Raw genomic sequence first — 19,278 nt, forward strand, 5'->3', positions numbered from 1 at the left:
ACAGTAAATGGCACCTAACGAGTTAGACTTTTCTATCAAGGTCAACATACATTGAGACGTATTGTGACTAACATATTGTACTTTATAAATGGCTCAATTTCAATTATTCTAACCTACAACTCTCAATTTAAAATGAAGAAGGGTTGACTGTGAAAAAATCTGACTCATTGACAAAGCAAATTGAGCAAAATGTTTATAGTATAATAGTTTTTATTCTGCTGGTAAATGGTGCATTCAAATAAAAACAAAAAGTTTAAATTGTTTTTATTTTTATTGTAAACGTAACTTTCAAATATGTGTGTGTGTGTGTGTGTTTATATGATCCTTGTCTAAACGTTTTTTACAAACCTATTCTCAAAATTAAAAGTGTTCTATTATTATTATACGTGTTATTATTGTAGCATAGCAGTAGTACTATCACTAGTAGCAGTAGAGGTAGCCGAAGCAGTTGAACGTTGATGTGTGTGATGCGGTGTATTGTCTCTCTTCATCTCCATTCAGAAAGGCTGCATTCCTTGTGGTCACGTGACCAGCTCGCTGCCTAATCACGTCGTTCAAATGATGTGACGTACTGACGCACGAGATTCAAAGTTGGCCGCAACGTTTCTGTTGGGATACTCTCGTAGCACAACTTTTTCAGCCGCGGCTGAAGCTTGTGGGAAGCTTATAAAAGTTGTATATATACACATCTTCATGTTTTCACACGAGTGAAGTGGGGTTTTCGCTATCGGAATGGACGGTAAAGTCATTGGACCGGGTCCGTACCGCGCGACCAAGCTGGTGAGTCTGTCGGTAACGTTAGCGAGGCGAACACAAATGTGACGTCGAGGAGCTTAATGTTTGTAACATTTTAACGCTACAATGTAACGTTAGCTAAATGAAATGTGTCAAGTTTGTTTCATGTTAGAGTACGTTCATTGCCTTGATAATTTACATTTAAACAGTAAGCACGCAAACAAGGATAACATACTTTAGAGCTTACTCAGTCCTACATTTAACCTTAGTTAATTAACGTTAGTTAGTTAGTTAAGCAAGCTAACAGTTGATTTACTAAATTCACGCATTTTGTCCTCACGTAAAAAAAAGGAAGGCTTGCAAAACGGCACTAAAAGGGTGTTAGAAGAGAAGAGTCAACAAAAGCAACTTGTGAGGAGAAATGGTGCTCCGCCCCGAAGTGGATAAACCATAGCAACACAAACACATTCAACCTTAACCGACATGTTGTAATGTAGCTGTGACTCTTACCGAAACCATGCAGCAGTGTCGTTAAGCGTCTATTATAACCTCATTCACAAGGTTATACAACAAGGTGTTTACATTCTGAGTATCCGCACATGTAACGTTACCTAACTGTTCAAAGTAACGTGAATGCTATAGCTAGTGTTCACCTGTTACTGCATCGTGTCCTTGGCGTGAGGAGCTTTCTTTCTTCACTTCATGTAAAAGCCTCGTATATACCATGCAGTTAAGTCCATCCAGCTCACTGGCTGTGAGCGAAATCATGTACTGCATTTTAAAGGCCAATTTGAACAATACTACTGTGCTAATTCACCCATTTTATTCAATGCTTTCCTGGAAGCCTTTTTCAAAGCAGGCATTTTGACTTTGTCACATTTAAGAAAGGCACAGGTGCTGTCCTAATAACGTTAACACCGGCGGCTTCATGCTGAAAAGTGTTCCACTGGCACAATAGCAGGACCCTGAAAGCAAAGCAAGCAAATGGATTTCAGCCTTCATTCATTTGTATTATTTGCACCTGTTCCTTTCTTGTTAAAACGTTAAAAGAAAAAGGTCTGATAAAATAAATCGGAGACGATGAGATACAGAGTTTGCCAGTCCACTTGAAAAACAATGTTCCTCTTTTCCCTGACTAGTTCCTTCTGCTACAGTATGTGTCTTTTTAGGCTTCTGTCTATCCATTTTCAGATGTTGTATGTCGCGTTTGGGCCATCTGGTGTAAAAATGCAGTTTATTAAGGTGTATTCTATAACAAAGAAAGGTTACAAGTACATTGCAAATACACAAGCCATTTTTTTTGTCTCAGAGAAGAAAGTGAAAAACCGATAACCTACCACCTGCTGCCCCAAAAAGACCTGTGAGGTGGAGCGTCACGCAGAGCTGTCTACAAGGACAGAACCTTTTCTTTTTGCATCTTGTTGTAATGAAAGAGCAGTCCTGTACCTTCTCCCATTACACTCGAGGCTAACTTATTGGCTACTTGTTTTACATTTAGCTCTATTTAAAATTCAGACTAGCCACAGTGGGCATCATTTGTTTCGGTTTGTTACTCTCCTGGGTTGTAATGGCCTTGTGTAGCCAACTTCTCTCTCTCTATTATTTTCTACTTCTATCTTTTGCTTTCCTTCTGATAATCTCTAACCCCTGCACCATCCAAAACACTATAAGCAGGACGTGATGTTCTTTTTGTATTAGTATTTGTGCACAGATTTGATGGTGTAGTATAAATGTAGCCTATAGAATGATGAACATGCGCAGTATTTTCTATTCCATATGGATGGATGTTTTTGTCTTCGGTTGCTTTAATGGGTCATTACTTTACCGTAGTCAGAAAAATGTTCCAAACGGCTTCCACAGCTCTGAAAATGGGAACTTGTTGAATGCATACACTGCTGGGCTCAATCAGAGTTGTAGCTTCAGTGAAATATTTGTATGCCATATCTTAATATATATTACATTAGATTGCCGAGGAACACTCACTTAATTTGCTGTCCGTGACAAACGTTCTGCAGCATATGTCACTCATGATTGTCTCCCTTTGTTTCCTGATTGTGCAGTGGAATGAAACCATTAAACTGTTCCGCGGAGGCATGCCGCTGAGAAGGCACTGGGCACACTTCCGCTGCTTTGATTGCAGTTTCGCGGGGTCCGAGGCTGTGGATTACCTGCATGAGCTGCTGAGGCGCAACTACAACTTTGGGCCTGAGGTGACGCGCTACCAGACTCTGCAGCTGCTCAGGAAGTTCCTCAAGGCCCACGTCATTGAAGACATCAAAGGACGCCACGGGACAGAGGACTTTGAGGACAATGGTCATCTGTACAGGTACTACTTGGTCATGTTGTGCTGTAATTGATACACCGTTGGCATTGTTGCTGCATCTTCACAGCTTGTTCCTTCGGCTGAGCCCGGTGCCGTTGACTTTCTCTCCAGGTTCCCGACCTCGTCCCCCCTGAAGTCTTTTCCAACGAGGCCTCTGTTGAGGGACAGCAGTGACCTTCCTCGACTCATTCGCTGGGACGACTACGAAGAATTGCCTCAGCGGGAGAACTTCGCGCTCCTGAAGTCTTCTGCCATGGTGAGAAAGAGAAAAGGTCTTTTGGCTCCTCCGCTGCTCGCATAGACTCATGCTGTGCTTTAAGTGTGTCAGCAGATGCCAACTTAATAGAGAGCAAAGGGTAAGCTAAGATATTTTACTACTGGGTCATTTACATCATTCTGCACTTAAGGTTACTGAAAAGATCAAATCAAAGGTCAGTTTAATGTAATGCAGGACAAGAGCCCAGCAGAACACACTCCTTCACTGCTGCTGCTGTAGTGGTTTCTTGGTTGAACTGTGTTGTGTTGGACAGCATTATATCGGAGGGTGTTTCTAATATTTTGTCCACCACATTTACGTGTATGGAGGAACAAAGACCACAAATTATAGTGTAACACGTTACCATAAAAAGTACATTCTGAACCTTACCGTTACCATTGAGTTAATATCAACGCATCACGGACACAATGACAACAATTGAAAACTACTTTTTTTACAAAGTTTAACCCTGGTAGGATTGCTTACATCAACATGTATTGTGTAGTGTGTATTGTACTGTATGTCTGTATTGGATTGAACATGTTCATTCATGTCTCTGTTCCTTTTTTTGATCAGACCTCAGATCTGTGGAACAAGCGGCACAGTGTAGCTATTGGGGACGTGCATGAGTGCAAGCTCATACGAAGGAAGGAGATCACTCCAAAGCAAGTGGACCACATCTGGAAATCAATGACCGTTGCACAGTATGTACCCCTTTTACATAACTGATTAAACACTTTCACTGTTCATGTTGTTTGTGTCTATTGATAGTGGTTCCAACAGTTTCTTTTAAGGCTTCGGCACCCCTTTAAAGAACATGTTCTGTCATGGCACCCATATGCACTACATGCATATAAAGTATGTACACAGATGATTATTATCGAAGAGTGTTGTGTTTTATGAAATGAAGGTAAATTATAACGGCCTATTGTCAATGTTTAGTTCATTTATTTTGATATGTTTGGAACCGTAACATAAAACGTAGTTGTGCTTCGACTCGTTATTGAAAGACTCGAGGCACCCCAGGGTGACGCAGCGCCCAGTTCGGGAACCACTGCTCCAGATACTTGATGCCCACTCTGTTTTTAGTTTACAGGGAGTTCTGGGTCTGCAGTCAATGGACGGAGTTTTGAACCCCAAGCATGTCAACGGCAAGCACATTGTTCACAATGTGTTCAGCGTAAATAAGACGGGCATCGTCGTACTGGAGAACAAAGCCGGTAAGATGCATTTCAGTCACACTTAGAAAAACTGCAGCTTATATATTATGACTCACCCATCTCTCTCTCTCTCCTCTCCAGAGGACATGCCATATTGGGTGGTATCAGCAATGAAATGCCTTGCCAATTGTAAGTATACATTATAAGCTCACTTTAAAAATAACTGTTATAAAAATATAAAAAACAATCACCATCTGTTTGGAGCTGGGACTGCAGCGGGTCCATGTACCCGGAGGACAAAAGTAAAATCTCTTCAACGCTTGATGATGCCTCCTTCCCAGATGGTTGATGGTTCACTTTATGTTTAACTGTTTATACATTATATAAATGTATGTGTGTGAGTGTGCGCACATACACCATCAAATCTAAAGCACCATTCTGGGTGTTTTATGTGCGTGTTTTCAACATTAACGGGGATAACAGTATGTTTCTTGTCTTTTCTCTCAGGGCCTAATGGCAATGAAAGCAAACAGCCAGTGTACCCGGGTTTTGAGAGGGATGTTCTGAGAACAGTAGCAGATTACTTTCAGAGGCTCAAAGAACCACTTCTGACTTTCCATCTGTATGAAGTCTTTGTCAACATTCTCAGTGAGTGCTTCACCGCGTGCATCAAAGACCGATACTGTTACGCTGCTACAGAGAAACAGTCGCCGGTGTTCATTTTCTACCCAGCCTGTATGTTTGTATGTATGGATCGGGACTCTTCTCTCCTTGTGTCTCTGCAGGTCTGCTGCACGAGCAGCAAGTAGCCACCGAGGCTCTTCAGATCAGCTGTCTCCTGCTGCCGCCGCCCAACCGCAGACGCCTCCAGCTTCTGATGCGCCTCATGGCCCGCGTCTGCCAGAATCCCCACCTGCCTCCACTCAATGACACCATTGCTACCCGCACACTGGTACAAATACCATAACAGGTTTTTCCTACATATCTTTGTATGTAAGGAAGGCTAAAAACAATATGATATGAATATGATATGTCCATAATCTTTGCTACCGGTCTGAATCTGCCCACGTGGAGCAGAGTGTAGCTGGGAGTTGATCCGTCTCCTGTTGTGGTCTCCGTCTAGATGGTGCAGATGTTCTCACAGTGCGTCCTGGGCTCAGTGGATGAGATGGACTTGGACGAGCTGCTTGCCACCAAACTGGTGATCTTTATGATGGAGCACCACAACACCATCTTCCAAGTTCCTTCCAAGCTGCGTTGCCAGGTCGAGGAGCACCTGTCTCACCTCAAAAGAGTTCAAGTCAGTAGCCTTTCTCTACTTACAGCTCATTAATGAAACGACAAAGACATATCTTTGGATCACCTGTAGAGATGCACCGTCTGACCTGCCGATTCCAATTTCCTTTCTTTCTAAGATCTATAATTAACATCTTACACAAACATTTTTTTTTAATGAACATTTTAAATGTAATTGTATGTCCATAATAAGACATTGACTATTAAATAGTTTACATTTTTTCAAAAACTCTAGCAAGTTACAGGACTTATTGTCACACAAGCAAATATCTAAATGAAATTGCTCCACGTTACTGGAGAAATCAAATCCAACTGAAAAAGATTCTCAGTACGTCTGACTTTATCAAACATGAGCTGTATGTCTTCTTCACTCACGCTGAAGAACATGTGCATGTGTGTGTGGCTGTGACGTTACTGTCTGTGCCGCTGTACGCACAACGTAAAACCATCAGCTGACAACAGACCAACCGGTGCGTCTCTAATCATTTATGAAGACAATGTGCCAGATTGATTCCATCCTCTTGCTAAGCAGTGAGGTACAGTCACTGGTACGTTTTGATAATTATAAAATCAGGATATTACATCCATCTCTATGTTAATGCGAGTGGAAAACACTTGTTGCACTAGCTTGAGGCAATTACCATCAACTGCTACTACTACTGCTAAAACCAACTAGTTGTTAGTTCAGTGTCCGGTCAGGCTAAATAGTTTGCTTTTGTAGTAAACTGAGATGGAGTGGAGGTGGGGTCAGCCGGTCAGCAGCACTTATTGTGTGTGACTATATTTGAGACTGAACTCATGAAGCCAATTACATAAATCTAGTTTAAACATGGATAATATTAAATGGCAGCAGTATTGCTTATCCAGTCGCTACGCTATCACTGCTGCACTGAAACCTGGTGTTCCTATATCTGTTGCTATGGGAAACACCACACAGTATCAGAACTGATATCTTAGTCCATAAAGGTTTCACTGCTTCGAGGTGAACCTGTTGTTTGTTTTGCCTGCCCTCCTGATCGCTGTCATGTAGTGAGAGGGCCCTTCTCCACCTGTGTTATTCCTCTGTGCACACAGTTGGTTCATATTAAAGTGCTTTTCTTTTGGCAGGCATATCAGAAAATGTAGAACACAGACTGTATGAGCGGTCTGTTCTACATTTGATTGATTTCATCTTTTAACAGTGGATGCATAAGCTTACACATGCTGTAAATGAGATTTAAACATGTTAACTTGTAATGTGGGCACATTGACATTAATTATTGATGATTATGCAGTCAATAAATACATTCCATATGTACTTTATTTATCTTTAAAAAGCAGGGGAGCAGATATTCATAATATCCTAGTTTGTGTCACACCAGTGTTTTACTAACTCTGTACATTCCTTTGTGTCTTCCATCAGATCAAATACGCAGGTTCAGATACAGACTTCAGCGCCTCTCCAGCCTTTTGTAAACAGATCAGCAGGGTGGAGTCTGAGGAGCGCAAGGTGATAGGAACCCAGACCCCTCTGCAGGCGCTGCTGGAAGGCCTGATCGCAGACAAAGAACTCCCGGCCAAGGACAAGAGGAAAAGGCTTAAACAGGTGCGGCTTTACTATTTTCAAATGCTTAAACTAGAAATGTCGTTCGGTGTAGATCCTGGAGGAGGTGCCTTTTTCAAGTCCTGATGGTCAAAATCAGACTGCTCTTGGGCTATATCCTGTCAAATTTACTTTTCAGCCATTTGTGTTTAAGACTTGTATTTTAGTATGTTTAGGTGAGTAAAGGGTATGTCTTTGGTGTGCACGTACCGCACAGTAATATCCTCCCCTTATCAGTTCCAGAGGTCGTACCCAGAAGTCTACCACAATCGGTTTCCCACTGAGGAGAGCAAAGCGGCCGTGGTGCCTGAGAAAGCCCCACGACTCAAACCTCATCTCATGTTCTTGAACCTCAAGAAACCCTTCCAGCCCTTCCAGAGGAGCTGGAGTTTTAGGGCGTGATCTGACCCAGCTGTACTCCAGGCTGCACACACAACTCAGCAGCAGGAGTAAAGGAACAGTGTGGCCGGTATGGTGCCCTGATCACAAAAAAACACTGTACAACTAAGAAAATAACTTGAAAGGCCAGTTCACACAATAATAACACCAACAATAATAATAATAAGTATTATTATAATAGGACATTCCCACTGACACCCAGTGCAAAATACATGTGGATGGCTGAACAAATACATTTTACTGGGTTGCTATAATACTTGAACAAAGTATGTGACGGTACACTAACTAACACTATGAGAGGCGCTGATGTTTCCTTAAATGAACTCTAATAGTTGTTCACACGTTGTGTATTGGTACATGTTTCTACTGTCTGTTAGATCTAGTGAGGGATGCCAGGGACTGACTCTGTCCTCCCGCTAACTAAATTGAATGAAATTCATTTCGAATGTAATGATAATAGGTCGTTAGGCGTTAACATTATAGGTTGTGAAAAGTTAATAATCAAGTGCATCGTACTCTGAAAACATTTCCATTGGTATATAGTTTTGCACTATAACAAAAATATTCCGATGCATTTCTTGGTATGAATTAGTCTTCAAACAGATGATGTAATTTCATGAGATGTTTTAATTGCTTTTTGATCAAATGGTCATTGTTATGTTGTATCTAGGCAACTAAATATGTTTATCTTTATTCACTTAAACAGTTGCATAATGTCAATGAACATATTAAGTGTTTTGCGACGTGTTACATAACTGAGAGGCTCTAGTTGAGCTCCAGCTGATGAGGGAAAATCTTCAAGACGTGGTTGAATATTGTAGATCATATCTGCTGTAAAATGTGCACTACTACATTTGAAATATGAATCTGCTGAATCTGAATCTCAGAACAGGGAAAGAAGAGGCAAAAGCAAACATTTCACTCGCTACGAAACGACCTTACTCTCTTTGCCCTCCTTACACTTTACTTGATGGGTCCTGCTGCATGTGCACTCTCATAACAACTCATTTCATGTTTCTACTTGTTATTATTCTGTATATAAGAACTTGTCTTGACTGACACATATTTCAGTGTCAAATACTCATCTTTTACTGTTTTCAACGTATTTTGTCATGTTCTGTAACCTGCTGTTCCGTCATGTCAATCATGTTGTTTTTCACTTGATTTGAGACTTAATTTTTTGTCATAAGTGATAATGCTAAATGTTTTTTTTATGAATGCTCTTGAACAGATGTAATAATGCTGGAATAACTGTTACACTTGAATTGCTGCTCTGCGCTGGAAAAAAAACAACAGAATAAAAGTGAGTTCTTGTTGAGGCTGATTTTCCTATAAACATTTAATTGGCGAATGTAACGGTTCTGTTCTCTTTCTCCGGGGTTGTAGGTAGTTTATATGAGGGATGATTTGATATTTTACACACAGGAATCTTGTTTTGATGTAAACGATACATGAACATAAGCAAACTGCATCATCACCTCCTGTAGAACAGTAATAACACTTTAAAAAACATCACGGGCGCAGTTTATTGTTGCTGATGGAAGTCTGATTTCTGTTTGTGGTTCAGGCCCAGTCTGGAGAACACATCTGTAGCATTTTAAACTGGGGAAAAAAATCACTTTAATTATCCCATCATGGTATTAATACATTTAGTACTTTATCCTGAATCAAGAATAATAGTTTGAATAGTTTGACAGTACATGTAGCATACTTACCGATCGTTATTAATTGATCAACACAGCAGCAGAATAGTAGAGCAGGGCCCAACATGTTGCTTTTATACAACATCTTCCATCTCCTCTCTCCTTGCTGCCATATGAAAAGCTTTTACCGGATGGTAATCATACGGTGTGACAGAGAGAGAGGGGGGGGGGGGGCGAGGAGGGTTCATTATTTTATGTGATTGCAAGTCAGTGCGACATCTGAATACTTTCACAAGTAAACAACCCACACAGTAAACACTCAACGCTCAATTGTGGAGGTGGAAAGAAAACTTTAGTACACACCATCACAGCCGAATGCGTGATGATTCACAGTGTTGAAGCTGCTGTGTATACAATAGTTATACAGTTATGGCATCTTCCTAGTTAGTCTTGTGGCACAAGTGTGTGTGTGTAGAAAAGTGAGACGGTGATTGAGAAAATTGGCGAAGCCTATATATTATTGACTCAGTGTCCACGGGCACACATTCTTGTTTTTCTGATACTGGGAGGCGTCAAAGTTGGAAATGTATGTGTCAGAAAGTGTCAACAGTTTGCGTAAACACGAAGCGTCTCAGCTGGCGGAACAGGTAGTTTCTATTTGAATCATTACAGCTTGGCGTTTAAGGATTCAAGTCTACTTATGCACGCAATCAACACAGTGATTTTGTATTGAGCGCTGAGCTCCCAACATGCGGGTGACTTAAACACAGCGCGGTGCCAGAACGCTCTCACTACGCAGATGTGATGGTTACCAAACTCATGATGAGTCATCCTCTCAGGACCATGAATACATGTTCCAAATTACAAGGCAATCCATCCACTAGTTATTGAGGTGTGTGAGGCCTTCATTTGAATCCTCCAGAGCAAATCTGTAAATTTAGCAATCATGCTGCCTGTAAAAAGTTGCTGCATTTAGCTGTGAGCACACCTTAAAGTTAACCCGTCAATATCCTCAATCGATGTGTGTGTGTGTGTTGGAACTACCTACTCACCACCTACAATGCAGTCATGATTGCAGACCTTCTGCTGCTAATGGTGATAAAATAACTCTAATGAATGGTGTCGTAGAGAGGTCTGTGGTCATGTTTCAGGTATTATCAGATATTATCAGGTATTATCAGGGCATTAACATTCCTGCCTTATTCCATTCGGGGTAACTGGGAGTAGCTGTTGCCTCAGAAGTGGAGTGAAGGAGAGCGAATTAACTTCATCATCGGGGTCCTTTCAGGACCATTTCTTCATTATAACGAGGCGCTCGCTGCGCACACGCTCTGAGCTTTTAGAGTCTTCTGCAGTTCTGAGGCTGTCAAAGTCACGTGTGTCCACATTTCTGGTATTGAGTGTTAGTGAGTAAGCCCATGCTGTTTCCCTAATGCTTTTCTGGGAATAGACATAATTGGGTTTCTTGCTCTGTACCTTTTTAAGCAATGCAACAAAGGGAGAAAGCTAGTCATGCTGTAAGTGTAATATTGTCCCACTATCTAGAGCACAGATATATGTTGTTTTTTTAAAGAAAATTATATATTGGTTGACAGTTTTTCTGCCAACACTAATTTGTTGGATTAACTTTACTGCTGCTTCTTGATTGATGTTTTTGTTTTTAAGTGAAATTCACTCATCATCCTAAATTAAACAAAATCGTTATTGATTCAGATTTGAACACACTGCACTAACCATGTCTCCACTAATCGTGCATCCGTCATAATTACAGGAACACAAACATTCACAGCATGTCGTTCATCTTCTCTGCAGAGCCAGTAAAACTGATTTCCTGCTTCTTTTTTTTCCCAAACTGAACGCACCATATTTGACTGATATTGGCACAGCATTATGTCGACCCGAAGAGGCGCAGGAAGGGAAGAAATAACTCAAAGCACATCACTTTCTAAAAAGTTTGGAAGCCAATAAACCTATTTTACATGACGCTTGTGCTTGCCTGGCATTTTTTTCACTAACAGCACAAGCACAAGAATGCACACTGTAGAAGCTAATAGTGTTAAAGTTGAACATGAGTGATGTAAGTATCAGGGAATTTGCTGTTTATATGCATTATAATGAATCATTTCAAATGCTGCAATACACACGGAGACCTTGTCACTCCCTCTCTCTGTTTGGATATGTCATCTCTAGTCGGCGCCGCTGCTCCGTGAAGCTGAACTCGAACCCATTCTCGCTCCATCAATGTCAATTAGATAACAGCACATTCTGAGGAAATGATCGAGGCTGCACATTCGTATACGTGGGTAGAATGAGCACCGTGTTTGTGAGCGAGTGAGTGAGTGAGTGGTATTTTTACGTCTACGTGTTGATCACTGCTTCTGGTCGAGTGTTCTTTTTCTTCAGCGTGCAAAGAGAGTGCTTTTTGTCTCTCATCCTGTTGTGATGTAAAAAAGAAAACCTGAGTGGCACTTAGCTGTTGTGCTCATCTCGAAATGTGATTGTAGGATGAGCAATTTGTTCCGGAGAAAGAAATATGAAGCATTATGTAAAAAGAAGGCCAAACAAAAAAACAAGAGGTGGGACGAGTATTCGATTGTATTTCTTGAATGAAAGAAGAATCCGTTCATTAGTTTTTAATGAAAGGACAGTTATGAATCATTATCTCTCTATGTAGTTCTAGTGGGACATCTGAATCATCAAGGCCAAGTTAACCTAAAATATCCATAGTTCTTCAGATCAGTGGTGTGTCATGCGTGAAGTTTGCCGGAAGTGATGTAATGTAGCCCCGCTGAGTTTCATGTGGTGTGAGCGCTGCGCCGGACTCTGTTTGAAAGATTAGCTATTTAAATGCTTCAGTGTTTGTCACCAACCTGTTACATGGTAACTTGGCAATTTGGCCATGTGTGCTCTGAATAATGTGGCGGTGGATCTCATTATGTCCATGTGAAGAGCGGTTCAATGTGGATTTAGAAAATTATAAATATTTAAAGACATTTTAAAAGTCTTACATTTGAGAATGGAATTTTGTGTCACCATCTATATATATTCTCTTCGTGAAGGATGATTAGTTTGGATAAGAACTGTGACTAGATCGTGATCCTACCTGGAAAAAAGAGAATAAACAACCATCATAGAATAATAACCAAAGCAGTTTACTGTATAGGAAGAAGTTTCTCTGCAAGTAATTCAACATCACACACTGTGCGGCTCAAGCCGATCAAGCTTATAACAAGAGGAGGCATCCACATAATGTGTCATCATCACTCAGATATCTGCAAACATCGGACAGAAAAAACAAGATATGACACAAATCAAAATTCTGGAACTTAAATTCATGGCACATACTGTTCATCAGAATCCAAATCCAAGTGACTGTCAGCCAGCCTGGCTATCCAAACAACCGTGTTGAATAATAATGGATTGGACAGACAAAAACAATGTGCTCATCTACAGTATCACCTAGAATTAGCCAGCAGAGCTGTGCATTGCATACATGACATTGAATTTGCCCAGTGCCAACAGAACAAAGCACTGTTCTCAAAGCTGCACCTTCCACAGTTTGTTTAATGTATGCAGGCAAAGTTTTCTTGGTGAATATTCGAGAAAACTGAGCAACGCTATCAGAGGTTTACATGACACAATTTCGATCGATTCATTTTCAAAGTGCTCACAGCTGAACCTTATTTTATTGGCGGAAGCAAGTGTGTGTGTTTGTTTGTGTGTGTGTATTAGGTACCTATTGCAGCCTTAACTCAACCATTATTTTTGCTTTCAGCAAAGCTCGCCCTCTGACATTTTCATTAATGTTCATGTTTTCAAAATGTACTTAAGGTCCGCCTTATGTAACATCTATAGAATAAGATTATTAATAGCTAATCTTGTTGTATTATTAGCAATACTTGCTAGCAGCTCTGTGAGTGTACTCCACCGATTTAGCATTGCACAATGCAGTTTAAAAAAGAAAAGTATCAAAATCGATGCTCCTCGTCAAAAGCTGGCTGGCCAGGTGACCACATTACCCACAATGCAGCTCGATCGCAGACAGCTCAGTCAGACATTCGGGTGTGCTTCACCAGTAGCTTGCAGCTATGTATGTATTTGCTAATTAGCAGTAAACACAAAGTACCACTGAGGTTCATGGAAAGTCATTTGTTTTGAAAAAGTATTGGACAAATTTGTGGCAGTTTATCCCTGAGGGGGTATAAATATCTGTACCAAATGTGATGGCAGCTGTTGAGATTATTAAAACAAAAGCACTAATGTCAAACTTAAGGTGGCGCTAACATTAGCTAATTAGCCAGAACAAAGTACAGCCGGCGCTGACGGGGGGAAAATCCTTCATTTTGCAGCTTTACAAATACCCTTGTAACGAATGAAAGGTTTACAAAAGTCTTTGTTTTACATAAGCTTATAGGGAATAACACTGATCATACGAATACAAAATTGAGTTCCACGTGGTTTCATTCTCTGCATTTCTTGTCAAATGTTAGTGGTGAAAACAGCCATGTCCCTTTGCTTCTCTGGCCCTGATTTTCATGCCAATAACCGGGTGTCCCTCATGTAATTATATTTCAGTAGATAAGACTGCTGCTTATACTCCTGTAAGCTGTTTCTGATATGCTTTGGCTGAGATTATTTGCCGTGTACAAAATCCATTCTTTGGTAATAGAGTTGTCCTGAAAAAGACCCCTTAATCACAGTACAAGGCATCGTGGGAAGACGGGCTGTTTTCTCAGACCTCTTAGGGATCATTGGGTTGATTTGATGCCAGGAAATGTACTCCACAAGTGTGTAATCAGCAAAAACAAAACTCTTAGGGGAACCTACTCTGTTATTTTCCTGTTGTGGCAGTGAGGGAGGTGATGGTTGTTGTTTTGTGTCAGTGAGGCTGAAGGAAAGCTTCCTTTAGTGAAGGCCACAATGAGATGTGAGAACACCTTTTTCTTTTTGATTTTCATTTGTAAATAAAAAAGCAAGTCTTGGAATAGCGAGAATTCTTCAAGGAAATGCACAAAGTTTAATAGAGTTGTATAGTATAAGTAGCACTGCATAAAGACACAATCAAAAGCCTGGATATAATTAAAAATACCTTCCAGATACAGAGTATTTCAGAGAGGCTTAACTGTTTCTTACATGTTGCATTTTCAAGCACAGAAAGATTAAACAGACAAGCAAATCTTCTTTTTTTCCTCCTCTGGTAAATCATTTCGTTTAAACGACACAGCTGAATCTATACAGTTAACGAGATTGAAAAGACACACCAGGACCACCTCAGTAAAACACACACAGCACTGAAAACCTGTACAAACAGCATCATCTAAGGCAATGAATAAATACAAAATTAAAAAGTGAATCCCTTAAGAAACCTCCACAAAGAAAGAGTACCTTTATTAGTACCACTACAATAGTACCACTACAACCTGAAAGGATGTCTAGAAAGTTGTATTTGCAGACTTAAAGGTAGCACTTTAATATATTACCCGCAAATTAGTGTGAATATTTTTATCATATGAAGTAGCAAATACAAAATGGTAAATCTTTCTTAATTTTAGACACCTATTTTAACATTGAGATCTACATACTGTATTTTTTTCTGCTTGACAGTATTTGTTGGGGTGATAGACTGTACTGTGTAAACTATGCCACAATAAGGCAATTTTATTTAGTTCTTGTGTCCTTCTTACCCAGTAATAATGTCACTGTACTCTGTAATTATTAAAGGGGTTCTTGGTAATTAAAGAAATACACACAGTGTCATTTATTTCTAAGTAGTCCTTCTCAAGCACAAATTCATACCCCTTTATCCTCTGAGCACTTCCTCCCCTGTGTTTACATGTGTCTTGGTATAGGTATGCAGTAAGGTCATGTGCGGATTATAAGACAATGGGCACCTGGGCTTTGTAGTGGTTACGTATCTCTCTGTGGTTTTGTATCTCCTTATAGTCATTTTGTGTCTCTTTGAAGTTTATATTCATCTCTCTGTGATTTTGTGCCCCTTCCTGGTCATTTGGAGTCTCTTTGTAGTTGTTTTGTGCCTCTTTGTGGTTGTTTTGTGTCTCTTTGTGGGTGTTTTGTGTCTGTTTGAGGTTGATACTCATCTCTCTGTGATTGTCTGCCTCTTCCTGGTCATTTGGAGTCTCTTTGTAGTTGTTTTGTGTCTCTTTGTGGTTGTTTTGTGTCTGTTTGTGGTTGTTTTGTGTATGTTTGAGGTTGACACTCATCTCTCTGTGATGGTCTGCCTCTTCCTGGTCATTTTGAGTCTCTTTGTAGTTGTTTTGTGTCTCTTTGTGGTTGTTTTGTGTCTGTTTGAGGTTGATACTCATCTCTCTGTGATTGTCTGCCTCTTCCTGGTCATTTGGAGTCTCTTTGTAGTTGTTTTGTGTCTGTTTGTGGTTGTTTTGTGTCTGTTTGAGGTTGATACTCATCTCTCTATGATGGTCTGCCTCTTCCTGGTCATTTTGAGTCTCTTTGTAGTTGTTTTGTGTCTCTTTGTGGTTGTTTTGTGTCTGTTTGTGGTTGTTTTGTGTCTTTTTGAGGTTGATACTCATCTCTCTGTGATGGTCTGCCTCTTCCTGGTCATTTTGAGTCTCTTTGTAGTTGTTTTGTGTCTCTTTGTGGTTGTTTTGTGTCTGTTTGAGGTTGATACTCATCTCTCTGTGATTGTCTGCCTCTTCCTGGTCATTTGGAGTCTCTTTGTAGTTGTTTTGTGTCTCTTTGTGGTTGTTTTGTGTCTGTTTGTGGTTGTTTGTGTCTGTTTGAGGTTGATATTCATCTCTCTGTGATGGTCTGCCTCTTCCTGGTCATTTTGAGTCTCTTTGTAGTTGTTTTGTGTCTCTTTGTGGTTGTTTTGTGTCTGTTTGAGGTTGATACTCATCTCTCTGTGATTGTCTGCCTCTTCCTGGTCATTTGGAGTCTCTTTGTAGTTGTTTTGTGTCTCTTTGTGGTTGTTTTGTGTCTGTTTGTGGTTGTTTTGTGTCTGTTTGAGGTTGATACTCATCTTTCTGTGATGGTCTGCCTCTTCCTGGTCATTTTGAGTCTCTTTGTAGTTGTTTTGTGTCTCTTTGTGGTTGTTTTGTGTCTGTTTGTGGTTGTTTTGTGTCTGTTTGAGGTTGATACTCATCTCTCTGTGATGGTCTGCCTCTTCCTGGTCATTTTGAGTCTCTTTGTAGATGTTTTGTGTCGCTTTGTAGTGATTTTAGTCTCTTTGTAGTTGCTTTATGCCTCTTTGTTGTCATTTTGAGTCTCTTTACAGTTGTTTTGTGTCCTTTTTAGAATCAGAATTGGTTTATTGCCAAGTATGTTTACACATACAAGGAATTTGGCTTTGTGTGTGGTGCATAACAATAAACACAATGACCCATTATACAACACAATTTAAAAATAAAAGTCTCTTTGTAGTTTCTTTGTATCTCTTCGTAGTCATACTGTGTCTTTTACTGGTTGTTTGTGTCTCTTTGTAGTAGTTTGTGTATTTGTGTGCTCATGGTGTTAGGATGTGTCCCTTTGAGTGATATTTTGTAGATAAAGGCCAGGGCGGCTTTTTCGGTAATCCATCCATAAGATGTATTCTACTGATACCTTTTATATAGTAAATAATTACACTGTAATATGTGGGCATGAATCTGAAGTGTTTTGCTGAAAAGATCTGCTTTTGTTCCTGTGCTCTTTACATGGGTATCTTGAACGAAACAACACTCTATTTGTGTTCCACATGTGTATCGTCTGCCACAGAAAATCAATTAATTCACATTACCTGTGTCCACCCTAATCTCACCAAAAAAACATGACCACTTGGACTTCATTTCCATGCACATGTCCCCTTTAAAAAAATGTCCTCAGTCCCGTGTGGGCATGGATGAGCATCACCATCTGCACAGTCAGCAAAGCCATCAACTCCATTTCTTCAGCGGAAAAACAGTCCTTGAATTTCATATCTGAGATCCTCGCTGACAGGGAGGAGGAAAGTCTGCTGAATACAGAGATGAGTTCCTCCTCTCTGGTTGAAGTTGGTGTTAATTAGTCACATCAGCTGCAGCAGACTCACTCCCCTCCTCCACACCTTGGTGCCTCACCACAGGCTGAAAGTCCACCATGAACTAAACTCCAAGAGACGTACATGAAATACTGTATGATCTAGGGCTGCGTTATAGGTCTCATATTGTTTTAATGATCTTGTTGTATTGAGGTAAAGCTGCTGTGTGGAGGCTTGGCACATCACATACGTACATATAGGATAATAACTTCAGAATTCTTCTTTTCCACAGGATCTCCTGTTAGATCGGGGGGGGGGGGGGGGGGGTTAGAAAGATGGCTACCAGAAAGGGTGCAAAACAAGCATCAAGCTTTATATGACCAACAGCCTGGCTCAGTCGCACAACACAAAATGAAAACTGTATCCCTGTGAGGCATACGTGAATATCAGCTCGAGTGTTCATAATATTAACAAGCAAAATTAAAATACAGGCTTTAATCATCCTGGGTTGAATGGCAATGGTAGTTTTTTTTTTTTGTTATCTACAGTGGCAACCTTTTGTCAGCAGTGCTGCAAGTTACCTACAAAATTGAAACAATTACTCTTAACATTAGTTTCGATACTTGGAACAGCTCCCAATTACTTTTTAACAACTCAAAAACTCCACAAACACACATCTTACATCAGTACAGTACTCTGTCCAGGGGCCGGTTTCTCCAAAAATAAGACCTAAAAAGGGACCCACCGTACCAAAACTAAATGCGTATACACACTACAGTGGAGAGAGGGTCTTTCACTGCACATATATGTATATATATATATATATATATATATATATATATATATATATATATACATATATGTGTGTGTGTGTGTGTAATGTAGTCTGGATTCTGCAAATTTGGAAAATGTACAATAATTGAGGAGGCACTTGCAAAAGCTGTTTTTCCACAATGTCAAAACACCTTTAGTGCCTTTTTCCCATGGTGGAGAATAGGTTTCCATGGTAACAATCAGCGACACCTGCTGACCAGTGCCACCCACTCACATGGAAAACATGGCTCATGTTTTGTGGTCTCTGAGAAAGGGGACAGAGATTCGATAGAGACCACGGTAACCGGCTATAATATACAACATTGAGGACATCGTCGGGCCCTTTTTTGTTTATCAAGAGCCTGAGCGATGAGTTAGCAGAAGCACCGAGCCCTTGCCTTGCCACCCATCTATGCTAAAGGTCTGCAGTGCGTCTGCAGTGCGTTACATTCATCAGAATTTTCCCAAGTAAAATGTCCTTGTCAGTGTTGAATTTCTCCAAAAGGGCAAACTGCTGAAGTGAGGGGAGATGAGCAGTTTGACTCTGTTTCACGGTCTGTTTTTGGTCTTAATTTGCCCAAAATGTTTGAAAAATCAGTCATCTTTAAAATAGTCAACAGCTAGAGAGCTTTGCGCAACGAACACATTTAGACAGCTACCTGAGGTCTGACTTTTAGTAAGACCTGAGTGTATCTTTGCTGTAGTTCCGTTCACACGCCCTCCAACTCTGAAGTGAACAACGGTGGCGGCTAAGTGTAATTTACAACGTTAAATTGTCTGAATTTACAACATGTACATTTACGACAATTTTGGAGTCACCAGAAGCCGCATTTCTACTCTTTCTAAAGATGCTATAGCTGCCTCCAGCCTCCAGAAAGCAAACAGGTTGACCCTCGAAGCGTCAAAGTAACAGAGCGTTACTGGGACTAGTTGGTGTCATCATTGCTGAATTTAACAATTTGAATCCCTTGCTTGTTCCTAAAAAAAAAAAGTAATCACAATTCTGTACAATGTTGCTAAACAATTTCCAACGCTGCTCTTCAGACAAGAGAAGATGTATTCAAACAACACTTTTACTTCAGCGGGTGATTATGCTGTC

At 40.4% G+C, this 19,278-nt stretch overlaps 1 protein-coding gene across 1 annotated transcript; it reads left to right on the forward strand.

Moving 5' to 3' along the window:
- Window positions 1–687: 687 nt before the first annotated feature.
- On the forward strand, window positions 688–9,027 carry LOC306699551 (DEP domain-containing protein 1B-like). Its single transcript, XM_079164186.1, has 11 exons — window positions 688–780; window positions 2,796–3,061; window positions 3,170–3,314; window positions 3,891–4,018; window positions 4,404–4,534; window positions 4,616–4,663; window positions 4,982–5,122; window positions 5,260–5,426; window positions 5,598–5,774; window positions 7,173–7,355; window positions 7,590–9,027. The coding sequence occupies exons 1-11, from the start codon at window positions 733–735 to the stop codon at window positions 7,752–7,754; spliced, it is 1,599 nt and encodes a 532-aa protein (XP_079020312.1). The 5' UTR covers window positions 688–732; the 3' UTR covers window positions 7,755–9,027.
- The last annotated feature ends 10,251 nt before the right edge of the window (window positions 9,028–19,278 follow it).

This window comes from Pholis gunnellus, assembly GCF_910591455.1.
Source record: "Pholis gunnellus genome assembly, chromosome: 8".
NCBI classification, from domain to species: domain Eukaryota; kingdom Metazoa; phylum Chordata; class Actinopteri; order Perciformes; family Pholidae; genus Pholis; species Pholis gunnellus.